At 40.6% G+C, this 20609-nt stretch overlaps 1 protein-coding gene across 4 annotated transcripts in view; it reads right to left on the bottom strand.

The window, feature by feature from the left end:
• Positions 1-20609, bottom strand: part of LOC127570751 (cadherin-20-like) — a 153011-nt gene that overhangs the window by 53106 nt on the left and 79296 nt on the right. For 2 of the 4 annotated variants that reach the window (XM_052016558.1, XM_052016560.1), the window contains exons 2-5: positions 13246-13316; positions 10331-10484; positions 8537-8980; positions 4854-5148 (exon numbers count right to left, since the gene is read on the bottom strand). In XM_052016558.1, coding sequence (XP_051872518.1) covers positions 4854-5148; positions 8537-8740 — 499 coding nt within the window. In that variant the 5' untranslated portion in view covers positions 8741-8980; positions 10331-10484; positions 13246-13316. The remainder of the gene's footprint in view (positions 1-4853; positions 5149-8536; positions 8981-10330; positions 10485-13245; positions 13317-20609) is intronic. The other 2 variants (XM_052016557.1, XM_052016561.1) reach the window with 1 other exon arrangement.

The following is a 20609-nucleotide window of genomic DNA, read 5'->3' as shown; positions in this document are numbered from 1 at the left end:
CAATCTCCTCCCTCGCTTCACGAAGCAGTCTGGGGAATATTCCGTCAGGCCCCGGGGACTTATCTGTCCTAATATTTTCTAACAGCTCCAACACATCCTCTCTCTTGATATCTACACACTCTAGAACATTACCCTTACCAACACTGTCCTCAGCGTCATCAAGACCCCTCTCCTTGGTGAATACTGAAGAGAAGTATTCATTGAGAACCTCACCCACTTCCACAGCTTCCAGGCACAGCTTCCCACTTTTGTCTTTAATCGGACCTACCTTTACTCTAGCCATCCTTCTGCTCTTCACGTACGAGTAAAAAGCCTTGGGATTCTCCTTAACCCTACTCACCAAAGCCTTTTCATGTTCCCTTCTCGCTCTCCTCAGCCCCTTCTTAAGTTCCCTCCTTGCTACTCTATATTCCTCACGAGCCCTTTCTGATCCTTGCTGCTTACACCTCATGTATGCTGCCTTCTTCTTTCTAACTAGTTTTTCCACCTCTCGTCACCCATGCCATTCCTTCTCTGCCTCACTGGGACAAATTTATCCCTAACATCCTGCAAAAGACCCCTGAACATTGACCACATCTCTATAGTACATTTCCCTTCAAAAATGTCATCCCAATTTACACTCTCAAGTTCTCGCCTTATAGCCTCATAATTCGCCTTTCCCCACTTAAATATCTTCCCATCCTCTTTGCTCCTATCCCTGTCCATAATCAGGAGGAATATAAAGCCTCTGACTTCAGGAATATTCTGATCCACTCCTGGTCCCCTCTCATTGCCTCCTGCTCACCCTCACTAATAACCTTAAATCTTGGCGGAACCTGGCCCAGAGTAGGAGCTCCTACACATTCTGCCCCTTGCTCCAACTCACTGGCATAAGCTAGTCAAGACCTGACTATCAGAATAGCTCAGACCTCTAACTGATTACACAGAGACACTTGAAACGCAAATCACTCGCTGATCATTGGACCATAGATGTATGGGAGCAGAGTATTTACAATTTTGGATCCAGAAGCTGGGTCTAATAATCTGGAGACAAGAGTTCAAATCCCATCAGGATGACAGGGAAATATAAATTTGGTTGATTAATTGAATACAAAATGAAAAGCTGGCATCAGTAATGACCATAAAACTAGTGGATTATTATAAAAACCTATCTGGTTCAATCATATCTTTTGAAGAAGGAAGTCACTCATTTTCACCCAGTGTACTTGAGATTTGATCTTTTGGTAATGGGATCAATTCTAAGCTGCTCTCTGAAGAGGCCCAGCAAGCCATGTAGTTTAAGAGCAATTAGAGATGGGTGATAAATGCTAACTTTGTCTCCTTAGATGATCCATCTTTGTTGGGATGGTCTGGTAAGAGGCACAGAGTTGTTTGTCGAGATTTGTTCACAACAGCTGCATGGCACAGGACTCTGCATTGTACGGACTGTTGTCAGGGATGCATATTGAAATATCAACTGCTGCTGGGAAACCATCAACGCAGTTAAAAATGCCCTCTGGTCTATCTGAAACTCATTGGTCTTCCAGAGCAAGGTGTTGTGCATGATCGAGTGCTGCAAACTGGCATGGTCTGGCAGGACCATGTGCTGAGGGACGTGCTGAAGGTGGGTGCAGCCACTGCAAAGGCTTTCTAGGGAAGGGCCACATTTCAGGCTCTCCCGCCTCTGCATAAAAATTAGATGAAGTCTGCATCAAATCCCCATGAACTATTTGCTTTAAGGTTGTAAGAGAATGATAACTGGTGATCTGCTAACGTTAAGTAACGAGTTGTTACGAAAGTGTTGAATTGTTCTACTTTACATACTGTTTTAAAATGTAATTTAGAACATGATTTTTTTAATGAATTGTTTATTTTGAAATAAAAAACCCTGTCAGCACACCCACGTGAAGTGAAAAAATGTGATGACCAGAGACATAATTGATTCTAACTGTAATCCTAGCTTCAATGCAACAAGTGCAAATGGTCACCAAATGAGAGGAAGGATGACCTGTTGTATTCAGTATTGCTGAAGTGATGGATGATAAACTGTAGCATTTGAGGCGAAGTGAAGCTGAACAGTGTTTTATTTTACTGCATGTGTTGGGACAGCAGCAGATTTCTTACGAAGAGAATTTATTGGTCTCTTCTCATACTATAATCTAACTTCGACCTCTGATGCAATCAATTGTATAGTATTGTTAATAATGTGTCACTGTAATTTTGTCCTTGTTGGATACTGAGCTTGCTTCTTTTCTTCTGTGGAGCAAACCAACGTGGAGAAAATTTAGCCTGATGCCAAATCCACAACCTATACCACCTCAAAGGACAAGGGCAATGGGAATACCATGTGACTGCTCCACCAGGTCCTCACCAGTCTTTCAACACTGTGGGTTCTAAACCCTGGAACTCTCCATCTAAGAGTATTGTGGGAGTACCTTCAATGCATATGCTGAGGCAATTTTTGAGGGAAAATAAAGCTTTACCTTCTGACCCTGCCAATGAAACCCACATCTCTTGAAAGAATTAAAATAGCACAAAAAATATTGTTTGTGAGTGTGACACTATAAGGTCCTAAATGTGGTATGTCAGAACAGTGGGCAGAATATAAATGAAAGGAATCTTAGGTTTGAGGAACTGCCTGACTCCATTCACAGATGGATTAAAGTACTTTCATTCTTAAACAGGGCACACTGTGTGATATGCAGCCATAGAATGGGTTAACATTATTATAAAAGGCAACAGTGTCTGATGAGTGCTCCGTTTAGTTTCTAAACAGAAACAGAAAGGTTGCAGCTACATTGACTACAGCTACATTGACTACATTTCCAACCTCTTTCCTGTAGGAATTCCATTGCATCTTCTCAGTTTCCCTGCCTTTGTTGCATCCATTCATTTGGTGTCACCTTCCATATCAGTGCTTCCAATATGTTTTCCTTTTTCTGCAACTGTCATATTCCCTCTACCATAGTTGATGATGCTCTTAACACATCTCCTCTATTTTCTGCACTTCTTCTCTCACCCTGTCAACTCACACCCAGAGGAAAGATCTTGTCATCAGCAGCTTTCACATTCAATGGAACATCCTCTGTAATTTTCACTACCAGACACAGGACCCTTCTCTCTAGGATGCTCTGGTTCACTCTTTCAGCACCAATTCCCACTCCATTCTCAGGGACCTGCCTGTTCAACCATAGGGTGATGTAATACCTGCCCCTCTATCTATTCCTTCCCACCTTCCAGGACCCCAAACAGTCCTCCCCAGTGAAGCAGCGACTTACTTGTACTTCTTCCAGTCTAGTCTATTGCATTTAATGCTCCTGATGTGGAAACCAAAGACCGATTGACTTCAGGAAAGGGGGCGGTGTACATACACCTGTCTACATCAATGGTGCTGAGGTCGAGAGGGTTGACAGCTTCAAGTTCCTGGGAGTGAACATCATCAACAGCCTGTCCTGGTCAAATCACGTAGATGCCACGGCCAAGAAAGCTCACCAGCACCTCGACTTCCTCAGGAGGCTAAAGAAAGTTGGTTTGTCCCCTTTGACTCTCACCAATTTTTACCGATGCACCATAGAAATCATCCTATCTGGATGTATCACGGCTTGGTATGGCAACTGCTCTGCCCAAGACCGCAAGAAGCTGCAGAGAGTTGTGGACACAGCCCAGTGCATCACGGACACCAGCCTCCCCTCCTTGGACTCTGTCTTTATCTCTCGTTGTCTTGGTGTAGCAGCCAGCATAATCAAAGACCCCACCCACCCGGGACATTCTCTCTTCTCTCCTCTTCCATTAGGTAGAAGATACAGGAGCCTGAGGGCATGTACCACCAGACTTAAGGACAGCTTCTACTCCACTGTGATAAGACTATTGAACGGTTCCCTTATACAATGAGATGGACTATGACCTCACGATCTACCTTGTTGTGACCTTGCACCTTATTGCACTGCACTTTCTCTGTAACTGTAACACTTTACTCTGTACTGTTATTGTGTTTACCTCTACTACCTCAATGCACTCTGTACTAACTCAATGTCACTGCACTGTGTAATGAATTGACCTGGACGATCGGTTTGTAAGACAAGCTTTTCACTGTACCTCAGTACAAGTGACAATAATAAACCAATACCAATACCAATCACTTTACAGAACACTTCATGCTCACTCTGCAAAGGCAAATTTGAGTTTCCAGCTGCTTGTCATATTAATTCAGTTCCAGTCCCAGTCTGATTTCTTTGTCTTTGGCCTACTATATTGTTTTAAAATTGCTCAATGTAATCTCAAGGAACTTCTCTCTAGGCACATAAATGCCTTCTGGTCTCAACGCTGATTCCAACAATTTCAAATAATCAGCCATTCCAACTTTGTCCCTCAAATTTCCAGCATTTATAGTTCTTTTTTTCTCTCAAATTTCAGCTATCTCCTTCCACTTACACTTCCCTGAGATATACCTTTTATCATTCACATGCTTTTACCATCACTACTCGTGCCATTCAAACTCTCCTGGTCTCACCCTATCACAGACCATTCCTTCTGTTCCATCCGTGCCTTCCACATTCTCTGCAACTTCACACCTGCTTCATTTCTAACTTTTCCCAGTTAAAAGATGAAAGGTCATTGACTTGAAAAGTTAACTCTGTCTCTTTCTCCACAGATGCTGCCTGGCCTGCTGAGTATTTTCAGCGCTCTTTTTCACTGTATGTATGACACTGGCTTAATTAACTTTTACAAGTTACATAGGTGATCACTCTTATGCTTGCAATACTGTTAAAGGGACATGACTCCAAGTTTTGTGCTGGGCTTTACGTGATAACTTACAGGAATGTACTAAATTTAGTACTTCCCTTAAAGAAGCGGTTGTAAGAATGATTTCTTACCTATTGGGGACATTTCAGGAACGCTGGCTACATAAGGTCCATCGAGAAATTTTGGTTCATTGTCATTGATATCCTGGATCTTGATGATGAATTCAGACTCTGGTTCCATTGGTCTACCAGTCCATCTGTCCAATGCTTGCGCACGCAGAGTATAGTGAGATTTCTCTTCCCTATCCAATCTCTGCACTGCATGAATGTCTCCAGTGTTGTCATCAATCGTGAAGACAGTACCTGCTCCATCGCCAGAGAGGATGTATCTGACAGACCCTTCTCCTTTGTCCATGTCTGAATGAAGCTAAAAGTACACAATGATAAATTGGTTTTATTAATAGTGATTCCCTCACATTCTCTACCCCTCTGCCTTCCTTTTGCTCTCAGTTGGTATATCAGTGGAGGATGGGACACGGAGTTCCTAACTACTGCGTACGTTGATTTGATCCCCACTGTTTACGTATACCTTTAGAGGGGAGAAGCTTTCAAAATCACAGATAGTCTTAATAGAGTATTTTTCCAGTGACTGAAGGATTGATAACTGGAAGACATATTTTTAAAGCAATTAAGAGGAAACTAGAGGTATCATGGGGAAATATCTGTTTAACTCAGTGAGTTGTGATCTGGAACGCATTGCCTGAAAGCTGATTCACTCATGATGCTCAAAAGACTACTGAGTAAATTAATGAAAGAAATGTAATGCTGAGGCTTTGACAGAAAAGCCGGGGAGTGCAATTAATTGTTTAGATTTACCAAAATCCTGACCTGCTGAGCATTTCCACTATTTTCTGGTTTTATACAGTTATAGAATTGTACAACACAGAAACAGGCCTTTTGGATCATAGCTTCCATGCCGATCATTAGGCTTATCTATACCAATCCATTTGCCTGCATTCATTCCATATCCCCCTGTGCCTTGTTCATTCAAGTACCTGTCAAGAGGCCTCTTAAATGTGATTACTGTTCCTGCTCCCACCACCTCCTCTGGCAGCTCATTCCAGAGACCAACTACTATTTGTGTGCAAAACTGACCCTTCAGATCTCCTCAAAGCTTCCTCCCATAAGACCATAAGACATTGGAGCAGAATTAGGTCATTCAGCCCTTTGAGTCTGCTCCACCATTCGATCATGGCTGATTTATTTTTCCCTCTCAACCCCATTCTCCTGCCTTCTCCCCGTAACCTTTGATGCCCTTACTAATTAAGAACCTAGCAATCTCCACTTTGAATATATCCAATGACTTGGCCTCCACAGCCGTCTGTGGCAATGAATTAAACAGATTCACCACCCTCTGGCTAAAGAAATTCCTCCTCATCTCTGTTCTAAAGGGATGTCCTTCTATTTATGAGGCTGTGCCCTCTGGTCCTGGACTCTCCCACTACTGGAAGCATCTTCTCCACATCCACTCTATCCAGGCCTTTCAATATTCGGTAAGTTTCAATGAGATCCCCCCTCATCCTTCTAAACTCCAGTGAGTACAGGCCCAGAGCCATCAAACACTCCTCATACATAATCCCTTTCATTCCTGGGATCATTCTTGTAAACCTCCTCTGGACCCTCTCCAATGCCAGCACATCCTTCCTTAGATATGAGGCCCAAAACTGCTCACAATACTCCAACTGTGGTCTGACCTTATAAAGCCTCAGCATTACATCCTTGCATTTTATATTCTAGTTTTCTCGAAATGAATGCTAACATTGCATTTGTCTTCCTTACTACCGACTCAACCTGCAAGTTAACCTTTAGGGAATCCTGCACTTGGACTCCCTGTGGACCTCCAATTTTTTGAATTGACTCCGTTTAGAAAATAATCTACGGCTTTATTCCTTCTATCAAAGTGCATGACCATACACTTCCCTGCGCTGTATTCCATTTGCCACTTCTTTGCCCATTCTCCCAACCTGTCCAAGACCTTCTGCAGACTCCCTGCTTCCTCAACACTACCTGCCCCTCCACTTATCTTTGTATCATCCGCAAACTTGGCCACAAAGCCATCAATTCCGTCATCCAGATCATTAACATATAACGTGAAAAGTAGTGGACCCAACACCAAGCCCTGCGGAACACCACTGGTCACCAGCAGCCAACCAGAAAAGGCCCCCTTTATTCCCTCTCTTTGCCTTCTGCCAGTCAGCCAATCTTCTATCCATGCTAGTACCTTTCCTGTAATACCATTTGCTCCTATTTTGTTTAGTAGCCTCATGTGCAGCACCTTGTCAAAGGCCTTATGAAAATCCAAGTAAACAACATCCACTGAATCTCCTTTGTCTATCCTGCCTGTTACTTCCTCAAAGGATTCCAACAGATTTGTCAGACAAGATCTTCCCTTAATGAAACCATGCTGACTTTGGCCTATTTTATTATGAGCTTCCAAGTACTCTGAAACCTCCCTCTCACCTTAAACCTATGCCCTCTAGTTAGACACACTACTGTAGGAAATGGATGTTGGATATATATCCTATTTATGTCCCTCATTATTTTATATCCCTCTATCATGTTACCTCTCAGCCTCCTCAGCTCCCGGGTAAACAAACCCAGCCTATCCAATCTCTTCTGATAACCCAAACCCTCCAATCTAGCTAACATCCTTGTTAATACTTTCTGTACTATCTCCAGTTTAATCATGTCCTTTCTATAGTCCGGCACTGTGTGCTAGAACTGCACACAATACTCCAAGTGTGGCCTAACCAATGTTTGTCACCTTCTACCCTGCCTACCTGTGTTGCCACTTTTAGAGAAATAGGTACTTGTACCCTTTGGTCTCCCTTTTAACAACACTCCCCGGGGTCCTGCTATTTACTGTGTATGAAATTCCTTAGTTTAATTTCCCAAACGCATCACTTCGTACTTGTCTGAATTAAATTCCATCCACCATTCCTTTGCCCACTTTCCCAGCTGATCAATATCCTGTTGTAACCTTAGATAAACTTCTTCACTCTCCACTGCACCACCAATTTTAGTGTCATCTGCAAATTTCCTAATCTTGCCACCTGCATTCCCATCCAAGTCATTAATATATGACAAACAACTGAAGACCCCTGCATCACACCACGGGTCAGAGGCATCCATTTTGAGAAACAGTCCTCCACATCCCTCTGTCTCCTATCACCAAGCCAATTTTGTATCCAATTTGCTAATTCACCTTGGATCCTATGTGTTCTAACTTTCTGGATCAGCCTACCATGAGGGACTTTGTCAAAGGCCTTGCTAAAATCCATACTGCAAGCATTTAACAAAACTCAAATAATAGGAAAAAAAATCTGAAAATACTAGTACTTTAATGCCTTACAGGCATTTACCTCCATTGAAATTAATGAGGAATCTATCTTTGCATTGGGTCTTCCTTGGTCTACCTAACACAGGTTGTTCAAATGAATTCCCCATTATAACGCTTGGTAAATGGCCACAGCTTTGCACTCCCTCACTGAATTTCACTAATGTCAAAGTACTGTTGCAAAAAATACCTCACACATCTGCCAATAACTTCAGGATTTCTGCTTCTGCTTGAACGTCCCAAAGCCCCCATTATAGTTACATTGGGAATTGTTGGCAGCTGTGCAGAGAACAGCCAATATTTTCTCATAAAATCCAGGTCAATGTCTTTCTAGAAGGTTGGAGGTGGGCTCATAACAAGTAGCTAATGAGTTTAACATCATCTTTTTCAATCTGTGCTTCCAAAATCCTGTTCTCACCTTGCCAACGTATAGTGGTTCTGTTCCAGTGTATTCTTCCAACACAAAAAACTGGTTCCATACCCAACCTCTCTTCACACGATGATGCAGCATCTTATCATGTTGGCTGTTCTCCACTGTGGTTGCTGGCTGAACATTCAGTACTTGCACTAAATCAACTAGACACAGAAATAGGCATGATCCCTGTAAATACTTATTACCCATTATATTGTAAATTACCACAGCCAATCGTTACAAGAAAAGTGGGTGAAGATTAAAAGGGAAGGGGCTCAGACTTTGCAAACTGTTTTTGGAAACTAGGTGTACCAGTCTTTGGTTAAATAATATCTTTATTGAGTGTTGAGTTGAGGTGATTTTCATCAGAGAAGAGTTTTTCACTTGATTGCCAGGAAAATATAAAGTCTTTCATCCAATGAATCCTGAAAATCTTCATCAGTTCTAGACCTGCAAAGAAACCATAAAGCAGTTTTCAAGAATCTGTTGGGAATATGAAGTAAAGCAAACATGCATTCCAAACAGTACACTGCATGCATGGTGGAGACCAGAGAGGCGTTAGACTGGTGAATATCCTTTTAACCTACCTTGGCTGAACATGGAATATGATATTGGGCCAGTTTGCTGTAACTGCTAGCCAGTGTCTCCATAGTGAATTGATGGTAAAGTACACTGTGTGTCTCTTTGCATTTCAGACTTCTACACCTGTGCACTGCAGCAGGAAGGTCCGAAAATGCTGGAGGTCACATGGAGGTGCCATCTGGGTCATTGTCTTTCTTGATGATAAGAGTTGGGCTCATAAAACACAGCTAACAAGTTTAAAATCGCCCTTTTGAATCTGTTCTCACCTCATAACATACAATGGCTCTGTTCCAACACAAAAAACCCAACCCAACCTAAATGGTATCACCACTGGACTCAGACCCAAGTCCATCAGTGGTTCTGTAATGCACTGAACTATTTGCCCAATACACTTCATCTATTTGTGAGATTAGTCATCAGAAATGTTTAGAAATAGTGGAAAATTCTGACAATCGTGTACCGTCAGAAGCCCACCAGGGTGGTCAGGGTCAGTGGGTGTTGCCTTGGCACTTGCTGTCTGTGGCATGGCTGATGCTTGTGGATGGCACCATTGACAACAGCAGCAAGGTCAGGAGGATGTCTCATGCTGTACAGCCACAAAGTCCTGGTGTGGCCAAGGGCATCCCGTAAAAGGCAAACATGAGGCAAAGGCCGTGTTGAGCGCAAGGCAAACAAATCTTCCTTTTGTCAGCTGGTGCTGCATATCTTTGTGGAGTTAAGTTAGGAGAAGCTCTTTTACTGTCCATTGAAAGTACAGCTGAAAACCATAAGATTTAATATATTGCACCTTGACAGTTTCAGATAGTCAAAAATTATATTTGCCCTTACATACCAGCTTTCAAAATGTCCTAATGCGAGTTACAAACATCAAACATTTGTAAATAAAGTCACAATTGTTACGTAGGAATTGCAACAGCTAATTTAGACACAGACGGCAATGTAACAATCCCTTTTTCGGAAAGATGAATGAAGGATAAATATCAACCAAAAACACCTCTTCAATAAAGGGCCATGGTATATTTTGCAACCACTTGAGAGGGCAGATGGGCCTATGGTTTAACTTCTCATCCAAAAGATTGCATCTTGGACAGTCCAGCACTCCCCCTCAGTACTGCACTGGTATATCTGTCAGGTTTTTGTAAGTCTCTGAAGTGGGACCTAAATCCAACAATATTTCCGACTCAGAGGTAAAGCGCTACTTATTGGCCACAGCCTTACCTTCACTGTAAGGATAACACCTTGGTAGCTTGTGTTCTGCATTCGTCAGAAAGTCTGCTTATTTTGTTTGTCTATCTTTCTTTCCAGTTCTTCTACGGGGGAAGGAAGTACTTCAATTTTATGCTCTGGCAATTTTTCTTCTGCAATTCACAAGCTGTTCAGGCACAAGAGAGTAACAATAATCTTTCACATGAATTAATAGAATGTCTTGATCTCAACTTTGATAAAATAGCCCATTAGTTCCTACGACACTTATGCTGGACACTTACAAGAGGAAGCCTCACTTTCAAAATCATTTTCACAAAGACAACAAACTACAAAGATTTATGAGTGTGCTTTTTTTTAAACAACAGGATTAGACGAGAACTGCCTTATATGATTAATTTAAGGTTAGATGGAGCTTAATTAACATACACACAAAGATACTGCAGCATTATAAGGTTAATGACTGTAGCAATGCTAATGTTCCCCCCATTCCCTCTTGCTGTTGAGGTTGGTAATCATTTGCAATGTTATCACTGTTTAAAGAAAGGATACTTATGGTGTTGTCAATGTGGCAGTACTTCTGATTATCTTTTATTCTGATTAATTATTTGTGTGGTTTATTTGTTTTCAAGTCAGTTGTATTTTTCCTTTCTGAATATTTTGATCATCAGTTATACCTCAATTAAATGACCCAAAAAGTTTCAGTAGCCAAGTTTCAGAAGCCAACAGAAGTTGATCTGCCCAGTTATTGAAGGATAGTAGACAATTGTGACCTTGGCAAATACCACCACAGGAAAACTCAACGCTGCCCTGTGAGACCATATGGGCAGAGAGATGTGTAGTCTGTTGTGTGCATTAAGTGCACAACCTAGTATCGTCTGTGAATTACAGTAAACTCTGTTTCTGGAATTCAGTTCCATTGAGCTACACATGTTCCCTCAGCCTCAGTCCCCACTGCCTTCTGCTGAGGCTCCACGCTGTCTCTCCATGAGTCATTCTCCCAGTCAATCCTATTGCACAGCCTGATCTCAGTGCAAGCCCAGATGACCTCCCAGCCCCCAGCCTTCTCCTTGCCCTGTTTACCAGATCTAATCCTACCAGCTCATCAGTCTTTCCTTACATAGGATATATAAGGGTGTGGTGGTTATGCTAAACAAAAACAGAAAATGCTGGAAGCACTCAGCAGGTCAGGAAGCATCCTTGGGAAGAGCCATCGTTTCAGCTCAAGAACCTATCACCAGCATTGGAAAAAGGAGAAAACAAGTATGCTTTTAAGTTGTAGAGGAGAGGCGAGGGGTGGAGAGAACAGAGGGAATATCTGTGATAGGGTGCAGACCAAAGCTGCAGTCACTGGCAATTGAGAACCAAAGAGAAAAAAAAACATTTGAAGCGGCAAGATACAGCCACATCTAGAGAGAAATAAAAGGGTGGTTATTTGAAGTTGTTAAGTTCAATATTAAGTCTCGATGGTTATAATGAGTGAAAAAGAAGAAGAGCTAATGTTCCTTCAGTTTATATTGGGCATCACTTGGGGAATGTAAGAGGATGAAGACAAAGAGATCAGGCTGGGAGTAGTTTGGTGAATTAAGATGACAGGTGACTGGAAACTCTGGGTCATGCTTGTGTGCTGAATGGAGGTGTTCTGCCTTGCAGCCACTGAATCTGTGTTTGGTTCCTCCAATGTAAATGAAATATTTTACTCCAACTGAGTTCATGCTACTGGGTTAATAATCCAGTGGGCTAGATTAATGATCCTTGCTAACAATCAACACAGGAGCACCTCAAGGATGTGTGCTTAGCCCACTGCTTTACTCTCTCTACAGTCATCACTGTGTGGCTAGGCACAGCTCAAACGCCATCTATAAATTTGCCGATGACACCACTGTTGTTGGCAGAATCTCAGATGGTGATGAGGAGGCGTACAGGAGTGAGATGGATCAGCTGGTTGAGTGGTGTCGCAACAACAACCTTGCACTCACAATCAGCAAGATCAAGGAATTGATTGTGCACTTCAGGAAGGGGAAGTCAGGAGAACACACACCAGTCTTCATTGAGGTGTCAGTGATGAAAAGGATGAGCAGCTTCAAGTTCCTGGGCATCAACATCTCAGCGGATCTATCTTGGGCCCAACACATTGATGCAATCATGAAGAAGGCACGCCAGTGGCTCTACTTCATTAGGAGTTTGAGGAGATTTGGTATGTCACCAAAGACTCCTGCAAATTTCTACAGATGTACAATGGAGAGCATCCTGACTGGTTGCATCACTGCCTGGTATGGAGGCTCCAATGTGCAGGATCGAAAGAGGCAGAGGGTTGTAGACTCAGCCAGCTGCATCACTGGCACAACCCTCCTCACCATCGAGGACATCTTCAAGAGCCAGTGCCTCAAGAAGGCGACATCCATCATTAAGGACCCTCACTACCTGGGACATGCCCTCTTCATGTTACTACCATTGGGGAGGACGTACAGGAGACTGAAGACCCACACTCAATGTTTCAGGAACAGCTTCTTCCCGACCACCATCAGATTTCTGAAAGGTCCATGAACCCATGAACACTATTTTGTTATTCCTCTTTTGCACTATTTACTTATTTTTGTAACTTGTAGTAATTTTTATGTCTTTATGTCTTGCACTGTGCTGCTGCCACAAAACAACAAATTTCATGACAAATGTCAGTGATGATAAACCTGATTTTGATTCTGATTCAGAGATGTAGTTTCCAATCTCACCGTAGGAGCTGGGCAACTTAAATAGTTAAATGAACTAAGGTTATTTAAAAAAAACTAATGTTAGTAATGGTGACCACAAAACTATGGGAGTAAAAAAATAAATCCAGTTCAAAATGCCCTTCTCAGAATGAAATTTATGGCCCTTACTGAGTCTGGCCTATGTGTTACTCAGGTCATTGTGGGTGACTTTTAACTGACCTGAAACTGCCTTCCAAGCCAATCAGTTCAAGAATGATTATGGAGAGTAGAAAATGCCGACAGCACCACATCTGTGAATGAACATAAGAAATTTCTTTGGCTTTTAAAAATGAGACAGAAATGAATGGAAAACAAAAGGAGGTTGATCTTATCTTCACAACACTTCAAGTGCCTCCTCTGAATAGTCTCATGCCTCTTCATACTATTAAGTGAATTGAAGCATTGGTTAAAGCAATTCAGAGTGCACAGCTTTGAATGCAATATTTCAACTTAATTTTTTTCACTGAGGTTTAACCCAATGTAACTTGCCTATTGCTTAAAATTTATTTAAAATGCATTGAGATGCTCAATTTGCCTAGCCAAGATTTTCTCAATTTTTCTTCTGGCTGCTTTCTGTTTAATGAGTAGAAATTAGAACATAGAACAGTACAGCACAGTACATTCGCAGGCAAGTTACTGCAGGAAGTAGAAATCCCCCATAAAATTAGTAACTAAGCATTTCTGAGAATATCAAATTACATCGTGTTAGATTTGGTATTTTTGCATACAAAACTCTGAGGTAATGGCACATCGAGGGAATATTATGTTGTTCAAAAATCAACCATAAGTGATGACTCAACAGTTTTGCAACATTAACATTGAAATATTGCACTGTGTATTTCGATGCTTCACATGATCTTAATTTAATTCTGAGCAGTGGTGTGAATTGACCTAACAGTGAAAAATCATGTTGAAATCACTGCATCTAATGCAGTTTTTGTCTGACCAACTCTAAGGAGGAAGGCAGTTAATTTTGATTTTGGAATCTACATGGCCAATATCAGATCAGCTCTCTTGTATGTCTCCTTGAGTATCAAGAAGAAAGATTTGCATTTGTACAGGGTGTGCGTCGGGCTTTAACTTTGCTGATTATTGGAGGACAAATGTACTCATCCTTATTATTGGCCTAAAGTCTTTGTGCACTCCAATAACCTCACCAGATTATTGGGGAAAGGCCTGCACACCTGGTAAACTGGCCCCCACCCCACACTCCTGGACATGCCACTGAGTTTAGATATTGCTTTTCATGACCTCTGGAGGTCTGAAAGCAGTGAGCAGCAAATAAAATACTGTTTGATGTGTAGTCATTGTTATGATGTAGGAAACATGGCAGGTTATCTGTGTACAGTGAGCTCCCACAAACAGCAATGGGATTATTTCCAGATAATCTGTTTGTGTTGCTGAATGACGGATAAGTATTGGTCAGGACCCCATGGAGCATTAGAGAGCATTAGAACCTTAGTTTGATTTGGTCTGATATCTCTCTCATTCCCTGTATCCCTGAATCCCTCATTGCCATGAATACACCCAACAAAAAGTACATTTGAGGTAGAAAAATCCAAAGCTTTAAAACCATTTGAACAAATAAATTTCTCCTCATTTCAGTCCTAAATGGCTGATCCTTTATCATGAGACCGTGCCAGTAACTCTGCCATGCCAACATCTACCCTGGCCGTGCCCATCAAAATTTTGCATTGTCTCAATGAGATCTCCTCATATTCTTCTAAACTTCAGTGGGCATAGGCCAGTCTTATTCGATCTCTCTTCATGTGATACTCCCTTATCTCAGGAACCTACATAGCACTGACTCTAAGCAAGTATATCCTCTCTGAGGTGGAAAGAACAAAACTGCAGACAATATTCCAGGTGTGTTCTCACCAAAGCACACTACACTTTCAGAAGGATTTCCCTGTTTTTATACTGTAAGCTCCTCGTAATGAATGTTAAACAAGGCAGTCATGATGGAAGATGGATGATGTTATCACAATGCTATTCTGTTTCATTAGAACGCAGTGGCTTCTGCTCCCAGTTTGAACTAATGGTGGAAAATTTATACCTCAGAAATGAGGTGGGAATCAGTTCCTACCTAAAAGAGTACAGCTCCTGAATTGGGCAGTGCCTTTCATGAGCTGTAAACCAGGTTCAGTTCAGATAGTTGCACTTCTTGGAAGTATTTGGCTGTTTACTTTGAAAAGAACATTGCTGGGCTGCCTTCTGTACAACTACATCAACAACAACATGGATTTATATGTCCCTTCAACACAGTAAAAAGATTCCATGCTGTTTCTCAGTAGCCATATCAAATAAAATTTGACATTGAGCTGCATAAAAAGAAAGAAGTGAAAGAGGTGGAGAGCCAAAAAAAGCATTTACTGTTCCCTTTGAATAATCTGTACACTACCCAGGAAGTTTAACAAACCTAATATATTTTCCTGACTTTAGTTTGTGATTTAAATTGGATTTTATGAAATAATGAGGACCCGAAAGTAAGTCATAGAATTTAGGATGATTTACATACTAAATTTAACACATAGTTTAATCCATTTTAATTCTCAAGTCTGATTTGATCAGAGGTGCAGTTTTGCATCTCCCTTGGAAACTTTTTTTGGGAAGGGAGGAGAACATTTTTGCTAACAAGGAATTATACACGTAGCATAATGCATTTCAATTTGATTTAGTGATTGCTCAGTGTGTCAACAAACAAGAAATGGTTCAATGAGTTTTTTTCTTGAATGCAATGTACTTTGGAGTATAGCATTCAGGGACAATTCACTGTTTTTTTATTAAAGTATATGCCAATATATCATTATCACTAAATAATGAGAACCCCAGGATGCTGATGGTTACACATTGTGAAGATTAACATATTTTTCCTTCAGCATCTTTCTAACCTGATAGCAATACTGATCTCAAGAAAGACATTTTCTCAATGGTTGAGGGTCTTTTGTTAAGATCAATTCAAATTAGCCTGAGACTTCAGCTAGTTCAGGCACAATCTTTCTTCTGCTTTTTGTTGTTGCTCTATTCATTGAAGCTTATTATTTATTCAGCATGCACAAAACATTCTCTATCTGCATGGCCTTGGATTTGAATAGCCTTTGTACAAGCAAACCACAGTTGGGTCAATTGGTTACTGCTGAATGTGTAAGAACAGGGACCCATATGATGAGTCACGGTAGTAAAAGAAACCAAGGCAAAACTCACCTCACCAGAACATCCTCCTCGATTTATATACTGGAAAGTACTTTATTTTCCTCTTTACTGAGGAACATGAATGAAAGCACAGCTACTTTGTCAATGGATGAGTTGTTGCAACCGGCTACTGACTTTTAATGCCCCAATCTTGGCACCATCAAAGCACCACTTCTGTGCTCTGCTTGATTATGGCTTTGGTGTCCCTACCTAAGTGCCTCACTTTACAAGAAATGTTTCTGGAAACACAAAAAAAGAAATAACTTAGCCAGCCACCTCAGCCATAGCTCACTTAGATGCACCTTTTGATTGGGAGGATTCAAGAAATGCTCTTAAGAGAAATTTAAGAGAAGTTTGGATAGTACATGGTTGGGAGGGGTTTGGAGGGATATGGTCCAGGTGCAGGTAGATGGGACTAGGCAGAAGATCAGGTGGCATTGACTAGATGGGCTGAAGGGCCTACTTCTGTGCTGTAGTACTCTATGACTCTATAACTCTAGAACCTTGCCTAACATTCTCTGCAGTGCAGAGGTACTATAGTTTGGATAAGCTGAAATATTTAGCAGTATGATAATGAATAATCAAGATGAATGTGCGTGATTCTCTTCTCCCTGAGCTGGTCTCTGGGCTAACCATGATTGGTTTGATAGAATTAATCAGTCAGGAGGCACAGGACCATGCACATCAGAATCACATGTCCAGAATTCCCCAAGAAAATAATGGTGATAAGCACATGCTAAAATTAGTGAATAAATAACTCAGCAATTTGTGGTCAGGAAGAGATACTCCGTAAACTGCACCTCCCTTCAAGTTATTGGATAATGTGCATGGCTTCATTTGTGGCCTCATGAAAAGACAGTTTGCTTCCAATCTTCCCTTAATATTTGAGCTATTTAAACAAATTTAGTGTAAAATTTAGGACTTCTAGTGATGCCATTTCTATTTTTGCAATGTCACAACCTTGAAGGTTCAGAGAGGCAATAATTAGAAATCTGCAGTCTTTTTTCTGGCAGTCATTAGATTACCAGACAAGTATCTAAAGGCTCAGATTATTGATTTGAAGATCCAAACTTGAATTGCACCTTAGTGATTAGGGAACTTAAATTCAAGTAAAAGAATTTGGAATGCAAAAAGCAAGTATGAGTAACGGTGATCATGAAACTAGATATTTTAAAAAGCCACTTGGTTGTCTGGTGTCGTTAGTGAAGAAAATCTGCCACCTTTACATCATAAGGCCTTGATGTGATGTAGACCTATAATGTGGTTGACTCTTAATTGCCCTCTGATAAAGTCTAGCAATGTATTCAGCTCAAAGAGCACTCGGAGATGGGCATAAAATGTCAGCCTTGTCTTGACATTCAGAATTCACCAATGTATAGAAGAAAACACAACAAATTGTTTTAGGAGATTGCATACTTTATTTTCCTCTTTTTCTTTCTGTCTCTTTTTCACTCTCTCCTCATCTAATCCTTCTTTCCTTCTTTTCTCTTTTCACAGCTAATTGACTCTCAATCACTTTCCTCCTTCACCTTCAAAATCTTTCACCATCTGTGAATCTCTTGTTGAGGAAGTTCACTAAGGCCCTCGGTGGCTCACTGCCCTCGCTAAACCATTCCAAGCTTGTACTTGTAGCAATTTGCTGTTCAAAAAATTTAATATGAAGAATTCAATTAGTAAATTTGAAAACCACAAGACACCCATATCCAAGAAATTCTGGGCCATAACTGCACAATATTCTTAATACTTTGTTCTGAAAGTAAAATAGCATTGAATTTTGAAAGAGACTTTTTAAATCCTTTATTTTGAAAAAAATAAGTAAAAGGGCACAGTATCAGTGATAAGTTTTTGTAACCTGAGAAATCATGCAGATAAAGTTGTAAATTGGATTGTGTGGCTTAGCTGGTAGCACTTTTGCTGGTGAGTCATAAAATTGTGGATTCAACTTAAAAAAGCACAAAAATCTAGACTGAACTCCAGTGTAGAACTGAAGAAGTGTTGTACTATTGCTGGTGTTGCTTTTCAGGTGAGATGTTGCACTGAAGCCCAATCTGCTCTCTCAGCTGCTACATAAGATTTCATGGTGCCACTTTAAATAGTAGGGGAGTTAGCCTAAACATCCTGGCCAATATTTAGCCTTGAATTAACATTTCTAAAACAGATTATATGGTTATTACCATATTACTGTTTGCAGGCGCCTGTACGAATTGGCTGCCATATTTCCTGTGTTATAACCATGGCTACACTTCAAATGTACTTCAGCAGCTGTGTAGCACTTTAAGCTTTTCTGAAATGCAAGGCCGTTTATTCCCTTTATTTGTATTTTAATGGAGGCGTTCACCCAGTTAACACAAACAAGTTAATAAATGCTATGAAATAATGAGCAGAGGAAAGTTTTATTAACGTGATTATTTCATCTGCAGTTGTAATTTCCAATCATGGGGATTATATTAAAATAGTTCTCAGGTCGTGTTGATTCAGACTGCCGTTGCTTACGACGGCAGAGAAGTCATCTGCACTCATTAAACACAAGGGGGTGCCATCTTGCCTTTCTTTTAAACACAAATCCTGTAAACAACATATTTCTTCACAAATCATCAGCAATATTCTACTTTAAAACTTTCTGGTTGGTTTCTTCAGGTGCAAAAATTCTGTTTTGACTCTTTTTTTCCATCTTCAGGGACTGTCAATTTTTAAATAATTTTAAGTGTTTGAAGAGCATTAAGAGCAGTAGAATATTTGGAATTGTTAAATATTTGGAACAATCCATTGATAAGATTTTACAATACTTAAGGAATGTGAACAATCAAATGTCACAAGGTTATCTTCAGTCCTTATTGGAATTAATTAATGAAGGAGAAACAACTATCTCTGCTCGTTCCAGCACTCAGTGAGCAGCACTCTCATTTTTCAGTCAGAAGACCGTGGCTTCCATTTTTACTTCAGACTTAAACAGAAAACTCCAACCAATACTCCTTTGCAATACTTTGAGTTGTTGGCATTGTGGAACTGAGACCCTGTCTACTCATGCATAATCAAAAATATAATGTACAGGAACTTTGCAAAGAAGGGGAGTTTCCCCTGGTGTCATGGCCACTATTCAACCCTCAAATCAACAATGGACACGGTAACATTGCTATTTGTGGGATATGGCTGCTCCTTTTCCTTTGGTTCTTACTTCAATGATTGAAGCATTAGTGTTGTGAAAGATGCTATACAAATCCAAAAATTTCTTTCATGCCATCGACCACCAACTATTGATGACGGAAGGAAAACTGTGATTTGTTATAATGCATGGCTGCATTCTGTTCTTCTGTAGTTAGTATGTTGTCAGAGATTCCTTTATAATCAAATGAAATCAGAACAAAATCATAATGGAAAGCAGATCTTGTCTTATTTAATTACTTTGCAAACACATTGGGTCTTGTCACCATACCTTGTATACGTTGGGGGAAAGCTGTTAATATAATATTGAGGAGGCACAGAGCCCGAGTGGAGTGCTGCTTAAACTAATTGTGTAGCGGGCTAATTTAATCAAGGAGTGAATTGGTGACCTTAACCCAGACTAGGGGGGTAAACCTTTGAGAGTGCCAATAAGGAGGAATTCTGAGAAAGGAATTAAAAATTCATCTGAAACCCTTAATGAATACTCTTACCTATTTTCTTTTCAAATTCCTACATTCTTATCATTTTAGCCTCTATTTCTGTCTTGTGCCAACACAGGATGACACTTGGTTCTGTTTTTTGGTTTTAAGAACTAAATTACTGTATTGTACAGTAGACGCCAAGCATAACAAAACAGAGACAACAAGTCAGACTGTGCTGGACCCAGCCTGCTGTCTGGACTTGCTCCCATGGTTCCTGCCCAGACATAGTTTTTCTATTTGTGAGCTGACCATAAACACCCAAGACACATCTTGTAAGGCTAAGTGAGATCCAAGTGGTAACCAAGCCTCAGCCAGAGTAACTTTATCTGCCATCCTTAGGCCCTGACATGGTTCTGAATGCTTATGGCTGACAAAGACTTCTGAATAATTTTTAAATATCTCTCAGAATCAGAGATATTTAAGAACTATTATTGATTAAAATAATTAAAATAGTTAAAATATTTTTAAAAGTAATTAAGCACATTAAAATACTAACAATTAAATACATTAAAATATAGTATAATAAGTAAAGCACGTACTTTTTTGTAAATGGCGGGCAATCCATTCAAATGAATGGTGTTGCTATTCCCATACTAGCCCTCCCTAAAGTAAAGCCGAGGGCCAGATGGAAAGTGCATTCAAAGCCCCTGTTCAGTGGTTCAGTGCTCTGATGCTGGATTCAATAGTGAGTCCAGTGAGGAAGCTGCA

Source organism: Pristis pectinata, chromosome 5 (genome assembly GCF_009764475.1).
Source record: "Pristis pectinata isolate sPriPec2 chromosome 5, sPriPec2.1.pri, whole genome shotgun sequence".
Taxonomy (NCBI): domain Eukaryota; kingdom Metazoa; phylum Chordata; class Chondrichthyes; order Rhinopristiformes; family Pristidae; genus Pristis; species Pristis pectinata.
This window is presented reverse-complemented; position numbering and strand designations above follow the sequence as displayed.